Below are 14,884 nucleotides of genomic sequence, written 5' to 3'. Positions count from 1 at the left end.
ACATTAATATGCCCTGACCAGATCCCAAGTTTGGCATTGGAGCAGAGGTGCTTTACTGAATGCCGATCCACATTACAACATTGTTATTACACAACATCCTAAAAGTCTGAAAAATGTTATGTTAGGCTTATTGTTAGGCTTAAGCCTTAGCATTAGGCTTAGTTATAATGCATGCCATCGCATCAAGGGTACTTCATTGGCACCGATCCCCATGTAATTTACACCAAAAAGAAATATGTTGGTGAGAACCAAACCGAACATCTCCAGCTGTGCATCTTTCAACTGGCAGTCCCCAACATCAGTTAGTTAAATGACTGAGGTATTATTGCTAGTCTGGCTATCCCGTTGTTATGCTGATAACTGCCTGAAGGTCCCCAACATCAGTTAGTTAAATGACTGAGGTATTATTGCTAGTCTGGCTATCCCGTTGTTATGCTGATAACTGCCTGAAGAAATGCAGTTACTTCATCACTCAGTGAATGTCAGTCAAAGGCTATCTGTTGGTCTGGCCCCGGTGGTCTAGCCAACAGCCAAAACATATTTCTCTCTGTCCTGAAATAAGTGTAGAGGAATGCACATTGCATCAGAACAAAGTTCACAATGTCCATGCGGAGGCTTATGATGCAAAAAACTAGACAAACACTAATATGAAAAGTGCTGAAGCAACGGAAAAAGTGCAACAAGACGAAATGGCCACTTTGTTGGTTGTGTGGGTGTGTTTTCATGACATTACCACTTTATTAGACAGGAGGGGATATGATCTGAAGGATGGAAGAGGAGCTGACTCATCGGCAGACACCAATTCAGGGCAATTTAGAGCGGGAGGTAATAACAGTGCAAAGAGGTGCCCCGCTAGGCCACTACCCTAAATGAAGCTGCAGTAACAAATTAATTTATTCATTGCTGGTGAGAAAAGGCAGCCTTACTTAACTGGAAGAAAGAAAATAATATACCGTGTATATTTCCAAATAACTGCTGGGGGTCTGAGTCTGACACTGTTTTCCGCATAGCCTGCCATTCAAATGGACGTAAATAAATATCGCAAATAGCTGCCGGCCCGGGCACCAATTAACCAGCCGGGGGTTCAAATCGATTTTGCAAATTAAACGCCCCGGGCTGCTATTTGGAAAAATAGGGTACGCTTTAAGTCATCTCCTTCCTATTTAAGCCTGTCCAAGAAGTGTATATTTTCCTCAGAGTTGAAAAGATTGGAAAGGATCCTCCATGAGTAATTTATTAACCTGGGGTCCCCCAGGGTCTATAATTGGTCCATTTCTCTTCCCCCCCCTCTATTCGCTAAAAATATCCTGTACAATTTCATTGAATGTTGCCAATTATTTCAGACTTTTTGCCTATTATCAGCCCAGGATAGGGACGATGTTACGCTTCATGAGGATAAGTATAAGGATAAAGCAAGGCTCTTTAATACTGCACTTTTCAAACTACATTTGTGCTGAATGAACAGAACAGGAACTGATTGGTCTCCTAACCTCCCCGGTGCAGGGGATCACAGTGTGGACAAGAGGAGACTGAGAGATATGAGCCCTCTAAGACTGCTGACATGGACCTATTGTCAGCCCTGTGTAGGGCCCCAGTCCAAATGATACATATTCATGTCTATGTTTAGAGGATCAAAAGGCCTAGGACAACTTTGCTCTCATTGTCTGTGTGTGTGTGTGTGTGTGTGTGTGTGTGTGTGTGTGTGTGTGTGTGTGTGTGTGTGTGTGTGTGTGTGTGTGTGTGTGTGTGCGCGCGCGCCATGCTGTGGGTAAAAGGGATTCTAGTGAGCTAGACATGACGCAACAGATCTATCCCCCGTCGCCACACACACACACGCACGCACGCACACACACACACACACACACACACACACACACACACACACACACACACACACACACACACACACACACACACACACACACACACACACACACACACACACACACACACACACACACACACACACACACACACACACACACACACACACACACACTTACTAAGATTTGTGTAAGACTTACAACAGCTAAAGCTTACACAATGACTATATGCTTATTAACCAATCAGTTATAAAAGTGGGATTCAAAGTCACACATTACATTCAAAGTAGCAATGCACTGGATGGAACAATGTGTAATTTCATCTGTCCCTTCATCAATCTGAGATCACAACTACAGCTTAGAAATATAATGGATAAAAACAACCCACACAAAAACAACCCACACATAATGTAACAAAAAGCACGGAATATGTATGTTAATAAAAGGGATATCATAGACAATAGCAACCTGATTCTGTAAAACACCAGGCCATCTATACGTGCATTATCATCGTCATGGTTACATCCCCAATTCCAAGCACCACTTAGTGTTTACAGTATAGGCCTGGCTATCGTTGTTGTCGGGTGGTAACATTCAAACCTTGTATGTCCATAACCGTTAGTTTTGTATCTATCATTTTAAAAATGATTTAAAATAGTGAAATTAGATGATCTACAAGCACACAACGCCTCGCACTAGTAGAATTCTGCGACAGTCTTGTATGGTGAAGCAGGGCTTTACTTTATGAAAAGAAAAACGTAGGCTACACATTTGAAACTTGGAGATACAAGGTCTCTGCCCGACAGTGACGATGTATTCCTTCCCCTCACACACTGGTGCAGTTTGCTGATGTCAAATCGAAGCCACTAAACTTCTTCCAGAAGTGTGTCCTTGTCCTTATGTGTATGTATGTGCACACATGAATGAGTGAGTGTTGGTGTGTGTGATTTGCACTTGCAGCTCTGGCCACACTCATCAGATGTCTGGGGTTTATAGATGTGAGAGAAGAGTAAACAGGGATGCGAGAGGACTGGAGGGTTTTTTGTGCACAATGTAGGTGACAGATAAGCTCTATTTTTTTCAGCTTTTGGTTAATCCGTGGCAAGCATCTCTAAACGCTAAGCCTGCGGTCGGTCGCACACCTCGACTTTACACATTCAGCTTCCAGGGAGCTCTCAACAGTTTGCCGTGACATTATTTTCATGCCCTCTCTCTTGCCGTGTCAACGTTTTTTTAGCCATTAAAACAAAAGGATTGATGTGAAATCGTTTTGATTGATGGCGGAGAACAAAAGGTGAGTGAGCGGGTTTCCGGGGGTTTGGCAGAGGCGGCAGCAGCGGCAGGCACGCTCTGTCCTTCATCATTTACTGTGCCCTGGGCGTCCTGAGTGACAATGAGGCAGACAAATTGGCTCAACAAGGTGCCAGAGATTTATGACCGTGCGCCTGGCCTAGGGCTGGGAGGAGGGGAGGAGGAGGAGAGGGAGGAGGTGAGCGGGGTTCTAATTTCAGTGGTCCAGTTCGCTGCTCTGAAATACGCTGCAAAACTGTCCAGGCATTTCTAGAATCAGCTAATTCCACAACGACAGGCGACTTGATCATGACGGCTGACGCTTGACAAGTGACCTACAGTAAGGAAGGATGTCTGTGGTTAAAGAACAAATCATTAAGAGTAGAGCCGCAGTTGCCAATGCCAGTTTATTGATGTCAACTCAAAACTATATGATATCAAAACGTTCATGTGCATGAAGGGGAGAAAAGGACTAACAGTCTTGGTCAACTAAGACCAAAGCGACAGATTCATGGATTAATTGACTATGCCCTGATGGTAACCTGTGACAAGCCTAGATTTCCCACGATTCATTTTGATCGCGTAAAGAGCTAATCATGGCCGACCTTGAGACCAGTTACTCAGCCCTGTAGAATAACTGATTTAGGGTCATTGAAATGAGTCAAAATCAACACATCTCATCCAATTTAAACATCAATCTACTGTTTTAGACACTGCTGACATTGCCATTTCCACGGTGATTATGTTGTTATTTTTAGAATCTATACAGTGTGACTAAGTGTGACTGTTGCTGTGTAAAGGTCAGACCTCAATTAACAACAAATAAGAATCCTCAATATTCAACTGTTGATATAACATTGGCTTTTTTTGCCAATATCAAATTTTATGATCTTGTTCAACTGTTAATTCCCAATTCAGATATTAGCCGATACCGATTATGCAGTTTTTTTCTTCTTCACCAAAACAATGTCAGGTAACAACATCACATATCTCGCTCCTGTCATGGAATTAACACATTTTATTATGATGCCCCCACTGGATGCATTTGTAAATGCAACAAGGCTTTCCAAATGTAATCATTCTCTGTGCACAATAGCCTACAGAAGATCAACTAATGAATAAAAACCGATACATTTACGTATAATCCAAATTATCCAATATTAAATTTTTAAGTTAAAATCAGTCGATAATATCGCGGGTTGATATCATCAACCATCTCTAATCTAAAGGATGAAATGCAATAAAGAAGACAGTTTGTTTCAAGTTTGGTCCAAATATATGTCTCTTTGTTTGATGTTGTTGATATTATGTTAATTAACATTGCTTCCTACAATTACACCATATAGGTTATAACAGTATTTTCTATTATGTTTAAGCTGCTCAAAACCGAAACATTAACCGAGGAAAGAATATTGAGTTATCATCATTTAGTTACATGCCCTTACATCAGTTTCAGAACTGTCCAGAAAGATGTTATAGCAAAACTTGTTAGCATGACATCGTGCTAAATGTGTTGTCATGCCAAGGCTCATTCTCGTTGAACACATCGAGTTTTGATTCCTAATAAGAATATCATTCTATTCAGGAGGACCATACATGAAAGTTAGATAGCATTTTTTAGGTTTTATATAAAGCTTTTACTGAATAGGTGCTTGGTCTACCTACGTTCTTTTTTCTTAGAATACTATTTCTATGCATTTGATGTATTGATGTTGATGTATTGGTAATATCGTTGCTTATTGTAAATCGCTCTGGATTAAGAGCGTCTGCTAAATGCCTGAATTGTGTTCTGTCAACAATCAGGGGATCAAGGGATAAACGTGCCTTGCTCAAGGACTAGTCTACGACATGATGCCAGAATCAAACCGGGACCCTTTCCCAGCCCAGGGGGACTGTCCCTATGTGTGGACGGTGACATTATTAAACAGCTTTAATACCCAACAACCTCGTTTGATCAAATAACGCGGCACAAGTGACTATGACATGAGGTAACACATACTGTTGTGTGTTTGTGCCCAGTGTTTGGGCTGTTGTTACTGAGGCCATAAACTCGACAGCTTGCCACAATCTGCTTCCTTATATAACACCACGCAGGTCACCATTTGGACCACCAAAGGGGGGAATGGAACACAACTGTGACCAACAGAGAGCATACTATGAATGGGTTTACATTAAACTGATTATACAGATTGCTATAACACTCACATCATGTGCAGTGTTAGTTTGGTTAACATTCTGTAGGAGGGGTTCAGTTCAGAAGGTAAAAAACTCATCCTCCTCACCATTTGCCACTAATGGAGATCCCAAATGTGTAACGGGAACCTCTTTGGCTCATGGACAGTGAGCGAAGGTCCCGCTGGAATAGAATCTACAGTAGCCTAATTCTAGCACGGTACAGTACATCAAAATGCTGTTCAAATAAATGTTACTACACATTATATGAAGAGAAATGACTGCAAAGCTGAAGGCCCACTGCAACACTACAGGTTAAACAAGTCTTTAAGGTGCGTGGCTCGATAATATCATAGAAATCAGGGAATAGCCAGCACACAACGACACACATGGTTTTATTTACCTCTCACGGACAGAAGCAACAAACTGACATGTTTAACTTTCGACTACACGTCATATAAACACTCAATGTTATAAAGAGTTGAGGAGCCATTTTTGCTCACACTCACACAGTGATAGAGGACAGCTCTGATCAGATCCAAGATGGCCGCCCATCAGTCAGCGGTTCTACTTTCACGCTCTGCATTCTGACAATGTGGGTGTATAGTGTGTCCTGCTTTCAGGCATTGCAACTTTGAAACACAAACTACCGGTATGTCTTCAACACTCCTGAGAAGTCAAACACACGTATCCTCTTAAAACACATGCTGTGTATGCCAATTTTTTCCCAGACGGAATTGTAAGAATATAAACGATTGTATCGGACGCACGCACGCACACGCAGCATGCCCACGTGCACGGACACACACACACGCGCACACACGCACACACACACACACACACACACACACACACACACACACTCCTCAGCCCTTCGTGTGGCCTCCCGTGGCTGCCCTAAAGCAGTTTATAGAAGCCTCCCTACATGGACACAGCTTCTGGAATAGCAACTGCTATTTGATCTGACTACAGCAGGCAGTCTCACCTCTCTTCTTACTTTTACCCCCCATACACTCTTAGACATAACTCACCAGTACAGTGTATTCATTAATCCTATCCTAATTCCTAATCTTATAAAGTTATTATTATTATCCCAGTCATCTCTTTTAAATGCTTATGCTTGTGCATGCTTGTGTTGTTTATTTAACTCAAGTGGGCATCTATTTTTGTCCTTCCTTAACTTTGTACGTCTTGCGTCGTCTTCACTCAAACGTCCAATGGTGAAAACGAAACGTGTCATTTCGTCAATTGGCAATTGTTTGATTTTGTTGCTTGGCTGTCTTCTTGTGCGTGAGATTTATGTATTTTAGTTTATAAAAGAATTACATTATAGGAAAGCCTAAACAGTGTGTGCCATGATAAAAAAAAAACACATTATTGTGGAGAATCTGCAAAACATTAGACAAGCTCAACTTAAAAATGCTTTATAGAAATAAAACTGTAATAGGCTAGCTTCTTTGCATGAAATATTTCGCAGGGTCCATGGCTCACCTCGGCAGAGGGGCTAGGGTTGCTGCACTGGGATCGCTTGACCCTGACAGAGTGAATCATGGGTGTGAATCTAAGATGTCCGCCCCAGTGCGTCCAGGAATTAGGTGAGTGGGTAAGGTGAGTACACCTCTATGGAGCTGGACTAGCAGGGCAAAATGCCTTTCTTAACTACTTAAATCTTTTTCTTGGGTTTCAGATTCTAAACACGCTGGCTGTTGCAGGAAGCAAACCTTACAGGACATGTATATGTAATAGGTAATCTGTCTCCAGTCCACTTCCATACAACGATATACTTCACCCCAGGTGTCTACCCTTGCCCCACTCCTATTTCCCCTCTACACCAAATCTCTTCCCTGAAACCAGCCCATCAACAATACAATAAAAATCTCACAATGTGTTGCAATATTATGCATTGTGAGCTTGTAGATCTGCTATTTTCATATTATATCATATGATTATGAAAATCCCAGATTAAAGGGCGATATCTAAATAGTTGTACTTATTTCCAAGATCAGGGTCTGGAGGAACTTGGAAGGGAGGTTGATCTCAGTCCAGCACTTAAAGACAAAACCATTCGAGAGCTCACTTCATAGGCTAATGATTCCTCTTTTTCATTGTCTACAACTATTTAATTTACATTGCAAAATACATAAATTAGAACTAAATGTGTCTATAGCCCCATTTAGTTATAGGAGAAGGCATAACACAGGAATCCCCATGGATGACAAGTTATAATGGCTAGTTTATACCTTCTTGTACAATGGTACAATGCATAAATTAAATTGGGCTCAATGTTGCTATCCAGTACTTTCTTATTATACATGGAAAGCCCCCTAAACTACAACAGTGATGGCATTTCATCACATACAGTATCTCAGGTAAGTATGGGACTAGTATGTTAACTTTGAAGAGTTCAGGAGGGCAAAAGAGCAAACTGCTTTTTCAGTACAACCAACTCTCAGCATGTGCAACCAAGACTTAACAACCAAAAAGTATTTTTAACAAGAAACCGAGAGCCATTTACTGTAATGAGATTTGAAAATGGTGCTGGCAGAATTGATGTGCATGTGCGTATTCATACAAATAATGACCAAATAATCTATTTGGATCAATTTAAAGATAAATATAATCTCAGTCTGAATCTGAAAGGCAAACCCTCAATTTCTCACAGGTGTAAAAACAGTAAAGGGATTGCTGTGTCACAGAAGCTGTCAGATGGGAAGTGACATCAGTGACCTCATGTGGCTCCAGGTCTACTGGCAGAGCTGTAAAACACCAAATCAGATTAGACTACAAGAGATTACATGACACAGGATCGCGGGATATCAACTTGCCTACATAGAGCTACTAGTAGTAGATACATAATTTATGTTGCATTGCTGTATGTACCGCATAACTTCACTCAATGTTCGGCTCTTCCTTTTTAAACACCCTGGAACTAGAATAGAATCGAATAGATGAGAAAGTATGTGATTCTTAAGGATAACTCAAGCCTCGCAACATACATCTTATGATGAATGCACTAGTATCATTGGTTTTAGATTTGATGCTTGATTATCATTATTTATTTTAAAATATCTTTTTAGGCTTTATCTGCCTTTATTGGATAGTGCAGCGTTAGTAGACTGTACTGTAGAGGAAATGGGTAGAGAGAGATGGGGAGTGACACGCAGCAAAGGTCATCGGGATCGGGACTTGAACCCGCGACACACTGTCAGGCTGGATTAACAGCCTAGGTGCCTGGACGTCTACGCCTGCCGTCGTCCAGGCCTATTCATTCATTTTTGTAGACCTTATAGTCCAGCGGGGGGAAATCGTTTTCAGATTCAGCCATCTGATGGCTGCTCAGATGGTTATGATGGGGGAACACCAGTTAGGATTAAGTGTGTCTTGCTCAGGACTACCAGGGGCTGGGAGGTGAACCAATGACCTTCTGACTACTAGAGGTCTGAACAGCATCACAGCTAATAACAGCTGATCTATGGTGTATTGTATTAGGCTAAAACTCCAAGAATAAACACCACTAGCTATGCCCCAGAATTGCTGCTTTGATTGAGTTCATTTACACTGCAGTCCTGACACAGTGAAGCACCACAAGTGACAAGTTTTACACTTCCTGGGACAACAAAATGTCAACTTAATTTGACCAGATGGGATGCCAATTCCCCTGTGGCCGTACACATAGTGTACATTCACCATCCTCTGTTGCTAATGGGCCCAGCTGAGCCAATGAGACCGCTGCTTGTCCTATGCAATGGATATTTATAGGTTAGCGCAAGTAGGCAGACTGCTAGCCGGTTAGCAGCTGAACACTCAGACCGACCGTGTGATATTTCAGTTTTCAAGTCTAGATAATGTGTTCATGAGATTTAGTTGTCTTTAAATCGGGGCTACGCCACATAAAACAACAAAACTAGATATTGATGTTATACAGGCCCACACAAATCCTCTTAAAGGAACAAACGCGATAACAGCAGCAACACTTAGTCATTTATAACATATACTCATTAACCATCTTCTTTGTTGGCTTTAAGACAGGCCTTCCGGCTTTCACAATTCACATCACAAGAGTTCATCTTCAAACAGGCTATTGATTCTACTGTACAAGAAATGAGTGGTTGTTTTTTCTGCAAAATAAAAATAAAGAAAAGAAGAGAAATCTCTAAGCTTCTTTTGTAGCTTCAGGCAAAGCGGGCATCAATAGGCTTTAGATCTTTAACGTAAACATCCGTTTTCCACCCACAGCTATCCGGATATATCTCGATTTTGCCTCCAAGCTGTCTGCTGTGGCCAATAAGAACTTTTATTCTTGATCTTGCTTTCACCTCGAGTGGGAGAAAGACGTTTTGAGTTATGGGCATTTCTGAGTGGGCTACTGTCAAAGGCAGGAGTGATGTAAGACACTTTTTCTACCATAACTCTATATGTATTTCATTCTTTTTTGACATCCCTTGTGCGATGAGTTGTCTCGCAGAAGGTTCCGTTGTCAGCTACGCCTCCTATTAAGCATAATTTATCTCTCTCTCTTTCTCTGCCATGCAGGGAATTTGTAGCTAAAGTTTTGACAATTATGATAAATTTACACCAATGTTGTAATGGACAAGTCAGACAAGCATGCGCGCACAATCACACAGACACACAACACACACACAACCAATGCGAGTACACACACTACCACATGCACATACCAATGCAATCATCACGGGCACATATCTACCGGTATGCAAGCACAAACACACTGCCTATTTCGAAAGGCTGGTATCGGATTCGACATCACTTTGTGTTGACAAACATTTTATTACTGTGTCAAGTGGTGAGTCGATTTTTCCAGTGAAATCTCAAGGCCGGGGGGCAGAGAACACAACAGGTGGCGGAGGGGTTTCCTTTCAGATTCATTACACCGCAAAATGATGCTCAATCTATATTTACGGCCTGATATCAGCGCCTTAAGCTGGATTTTACATGCCGAGGAGAGCAGCCGCATACTGTGACCTACTCCCCCGGGAGGTTGAGAGGTGAAGTTAAATGGAAATGGATGGCGTGTTTTGTGCTGGGTTTAACAAGCCGTGTTCTATCATGTTACAAGTGTAAAAAAAAACTAAAGGCAAGGACCACTTGCAAAGAAGAAATAAGGGTGGCATTGCACCAGTGAGCTAAAGGTATGCCACCTCAACAAGTTGAGAGAGAGAGAGAGAGAGAGAGAGAGAGAGAGAGAGAGAGAGAGGGTGAAAAGAGGAGAAAGTGGGGGGCAGGAGGAGGAAGTGCTCAAGCTGATGGAGGAAGAGACGGAGTGAGAGAGAGCGAGAGCTGGAGGAAGGAGAGACTAGAGGAGGGGAGAGGAAGGAGGGGAAGGGGTGCACGGCAAGTTGAAAAGTATTTTTAGGTGGATGTGTATTTGTGGGTTCGTGAAACCAACCCGGGGCGTATATCCACTAGCTTTGCCATCTCCCTCTCCCTGTCTCTCTCTCTGGGCGCGGCCATCTGTTGAGTTCTCTCAGGCTTGTCAAACCGAGAAGGATCCCCTGCGCTCCGAGCTTCTAAAAGTGGGGGGCCATTTTGCATAATTCAATGGATCTATCTGCACTCCTCCTGAAACATGTTTTGTTGGAACTGGTGCTGGGGATGTTGTTCCTCCATGTAACAGAAAGCGACAATACATCACAAGTGGTTTTGAAACAAGAAACGTAATCATGTAGTCTGTAGTATTGTAAAAGAAAAATCACATTACAAAGAGAGCTGGTAGTTATTTTCAGCTTCATCTAGCAGGATTTCAATCACAGCTGTGATTGTAGTGTAGGCTAATTGACTGTAAATGACGTGACAGATTTAGCATATGGCTATTTTCAGCTTCTTGACCCAGAAGTTGTGGTTTAGAATGGACGGTAAAGAACAGCCACGTCCTCCTGACATTGCAGTCATCTGACTGAAGAGATCTAATGATTCATAATTCATATTTCATAGCCATCAAGACTTGGCCAAAAAATGTCCCCCTACCAATAAAGGATGAATCACAATTATGACTGGCAGGCAATGCCTTTGCAGTGACAACCCATGGCAATGCAATGTAATAAGGCAGCATGTGTGTGTGTGTGTGTGTGTGTGTGTGTGTGTCTGTCAGTGTGTGTGTGTGTGTGTGTGTGTGTGTGTGTGTGTGTGTGTGTGTGTGGTGTGTGTGTGTGTGTGTGTGTGTGTGTGTAGCGTGTCAATGTAAACATAGTCATAAAGCTGAATTGGCCATTGTGCTGTGGTGTGTGATTGTCCAAGTTTAGGTGGCACACCGACGTCATCTCGGCCCAATGACTTTTAGCACTGACAGCTCATTAAACGCACCTGTTTCACTCGTCTCCAGCACAAGGCCAGCTGGTCACCCATGACAACCACACTGTCACCCCGAACTGTCAAACTGTAGCAGGCCTACCGAGTTCTCACTACAAAACGTGAGGTTTGCGTGGCTTCTGTTTGCATGGCTAATAAAAGACCAAATTAGCATGCAAGCTTTTGTTTGGTATTGCCACTTTCATAACACATTTGTATTTTCGAACTCTGCTTTCAGGGACATTTAATTTGCTTTGCTTTAGGAGTTTTTATGAATTAAAATGCACTTAGTTTGGGTGGAGTAATTCAAGAGTGCGCCAAATGGAGACGTCAGACGTAAGCCCGTGCGTAAATACGCACGTTCTTCAGTATTATTTTATTGCTTATCATTCAAATGGTGGACGGACGAGGAGGACTCGGGGGGTTATATTTAGACCGTCTTCACGAGGCAGTTGGGGGTAACTGAAAGACAACACTGAGAAAGTTGCACGACTTAAAATATCTGGGCTGTGTGATGTGTGGGCTCACACAGCCTCCAATGGAACTTGAGGGAACACAGCTGCTAAAACACCTAATGGCCTCTTTCCTAAACCAAGCAATAACCTCCCACTGTGCACGTTAACACTTTATTCACTGTTTTCATGCAAACAGCTCAACAAATCCGAGGGCCACATTAACATCCTATCAAGTTAAATGTGTATACAATCAGGGGTGGGCAACCTTAGGCACTGCCAACATTGGCACAGGGGAGGGGTGATCACTGGCACACTGGCAACTGCAAGATGATTTTTATTTAAGATTATTAGATTACTACATTAATTCAAACTGTCAACTCCAACTGGGTGGGGAAAGAGTCTGGGATTTAGGGTTATTGCCCCCAAAAGTCTAATGCTCATAATTACATTCTGATCAGTGAAAGAAAAATGGTGAAGAAGAAAAATGGACAACATGTATGGACAATCAAAGTCTGTCAGATATATTTTGTGTAGGTCTATGTTATAATTAAACGTAGTGTTGACATGGCACACTGACTTCATGTCAAAAAGGTTGCTGATCCCTAGTATACGTTTACATTTTTTTTCCCCACTCAGGTAGAATAATTATTGTTATGATTACAGTAACACCAGATAACATGTGAACATACCTTTCTCTGCTGCTTCTCCCAGGCCGGGTCCAGCAACAGGTCTCTGTCCCAGTCATCCTCCTGAGTCATGTAAACCTGTTCCTGGCTTATCTGGTACGAGGTGTTGTAACTCATTTGCTCGACTGCCATCATCTTGCACGCCTTGCTCTTGGGTCAGGACTTCTAAGGTCCTTCTATTATACGTAAGAAAAAATAAAAGTATCAAAACTTAAAAACGACCCGGGGGGACAAAAGTTTTCTTGTGGGGGGGAACCTCCTCGGGACGACGTGTTGGGGGGGAGAGAGACAAGACAAGAGAAGAGAGAGACAAGATGAGACAGAGAAAGGCTCCACTGGTGCGTGCGGAGGTGGTGCTCCCACTGTAGCCGCTGCAAGCTGCTCCTTTCCTGGTCAAACGTGGGCCCACGTGACCGCACCCCAATAAGTATGGGGAAAGGGGTGGGGGAGCGCCCTAAGGTGTCGGGTTCTGACCCTAAAACAGGTGTGGGGGGCGGGGCCGACGGGCCGGGGCAGGGGCGTCTTTCAGTGGATGGCAATGGCCAGCCCCTAGTGTTCACATTTAATTCACACCTCAAATTCAGTTTGTTTTATGCATAGCCTATTTGTCCCCAACTCCGAATTGTTGTTTTTTTTCCCTTCAGATTAATCTGATTTAAAAGATTTTCTCCTTTTTTTGCCCCCAAACAAACAGCGAAAATCCACTATTTTCGCTAATTTAGAAATGGAGATTAAAGGAGTAGTTTACCCCAAAATTACTTTTTTACCATTGATTACTCAAGCCATATGAGACTTGAGTTCAATAAAAAAAAAATATTTGTCGCATTCCTAAGACAAAAAGAATTGATTATAGTAAATGTACCCCCATTGGACCCAAATGCATTAGGGTCCAATGGGGTAAATTTATTGTAATCAATTTCTTTCTTAGGAATGCGACAAAAAAAAAAAAAAAAAAAAAAAAAAAGTGTCTCCTGTGTAAATAAACCGTAAAGCTTACTAGGATCTCCTTTTAGTTGACCTTGTACCAGTGATTTGTACTGTCATGAAACTGTACTTTTTTTCCCCTATTGCAAACTGCTAATAAACTATTCAATCAATCAATCAATCAATCAATCAACTGAACTCAAGTCTCCATGGCTGTGAGTTCAATTGATTGAATTGAGTCATTTTTGGTGGTGAACTACTCCTTTAAGTGCTAGGTAACTTAATTTTTTGCCACCCCTATTTCTTTCTGAAATTATGCTTCTGAACTGCAGGGGAGTGGGAGCCCATTGGCCGGGAGGTACGTCAGTCACGCCCCTCCAGCCAGGGCGGCCCCCACGACCCCCCTCCGAAGAAGGAACCATTTTTATGGTTTGTGCCAATGCACCTGTTGCTGTTAGTGACTCTCTCAATGGCACAGCCACAGTCAGACTGTCCAGGCCTGTCATCTCAGAAAGTCATCCGGAGAGGTGGTTGTTTAAAGACATCAGGATCAAAGACACACCGATCCTCCAGATTCCCTGCTATCTAGTCTGTCTAATAATGCGACATTTTGGTTTACTGGGCCTACAGTCTGTAGCTATAGCTACACAAAGGAGTTTTATTAGCATGCTTTGTAATAGTGTTTACAGTTATCCTTGAGTCTTGACCCTCCGAAAGAGGCTGTAGCCTCTCAATGAAATGAGTACAAAGGACCCCAATGTAAACAAGCCATAGTGTTTATTGGGTTTAAATCCTATTAGACCTTGTAGGCCTACCATGAAAGTTAGATTGCTTTTTTTTAGGATTTATATAAAGATTTAACTGAATAGGTGCTTTGTCTACCTTTTTCTTAGATTACTATTTCTATGCATTTAATGTATTTATGTTGATGTTTGATGTATTATCTTGCTTATTGTAAGTCGCTCTGGATTAAGAGCATCTGCTAAATGCCTAAATTGTATCTGAACTGTACTGTCTTGTGCTTTCCCATGCGAACTGCTAATAAAGTATTCACTCACTCAATCAATCAGCCTATTAACCACTTAAACCCCATTTGTTTGACCAGAGTCCCTCAGGGCTCTATTTAGTGTCTTTTCCGTTTTCTGTTACTTTGGTGAAGGCGTTCACTGAAATAGGAGATCGATAAGTGCACAACGCTTCGCAGCGTGGGGCCTTGTGAGCTTGCCGA

General features: G+C 42.2%; 1 protein-coding gene across 2 annotated transcripts in view; it reads right to left on the bottom strand.

Annotated features, from left to right (window-relative positions):
• The window catches only part of actn3b (actinin alpha 3b), a gene marked incomplete at both ends in the record, with an annotated part of 52,872 nt that extends 40,005 nt beyond the window's left edge, over window positions 1-12,867 (bottom strand). Inside the window, one exon of one of the 2 annotated variants that reach the window (XM_080742176.1) lies at window positions 12,736-12,867. In XM_080742176.1, the coding sequence (XP_080598302.1) occupies window positions 12,736-12,867 (132 nt within the window). The remainder of the gene's footprint in view (window positions 1-12,735) is intronic. The other variant, XM_080742177.1, reaches the window with a different exon arrangement.
• Between the last annotated feature and the right edge of the window lie 2,017 nt (window positions 12,868-14,884).

This window comes from Nannobrachium achirus, assembly GCF_963921795.1.
Source record: "Nannobrachium achirus genome assembly, chromosome: 14".
Classification (NCBI taxonomy): domain Eukaryota; kingdom Metazoa; phylum Chordata; class Actinopteri; order Myctophiformes; family Myctophidae; genus Nannobrachium; species Nannobrachium achirus.
Note: the sequence above shows the minus strand (reverse complement) of the source record. Positions and strands in the feature narration are given on the sequence as shown.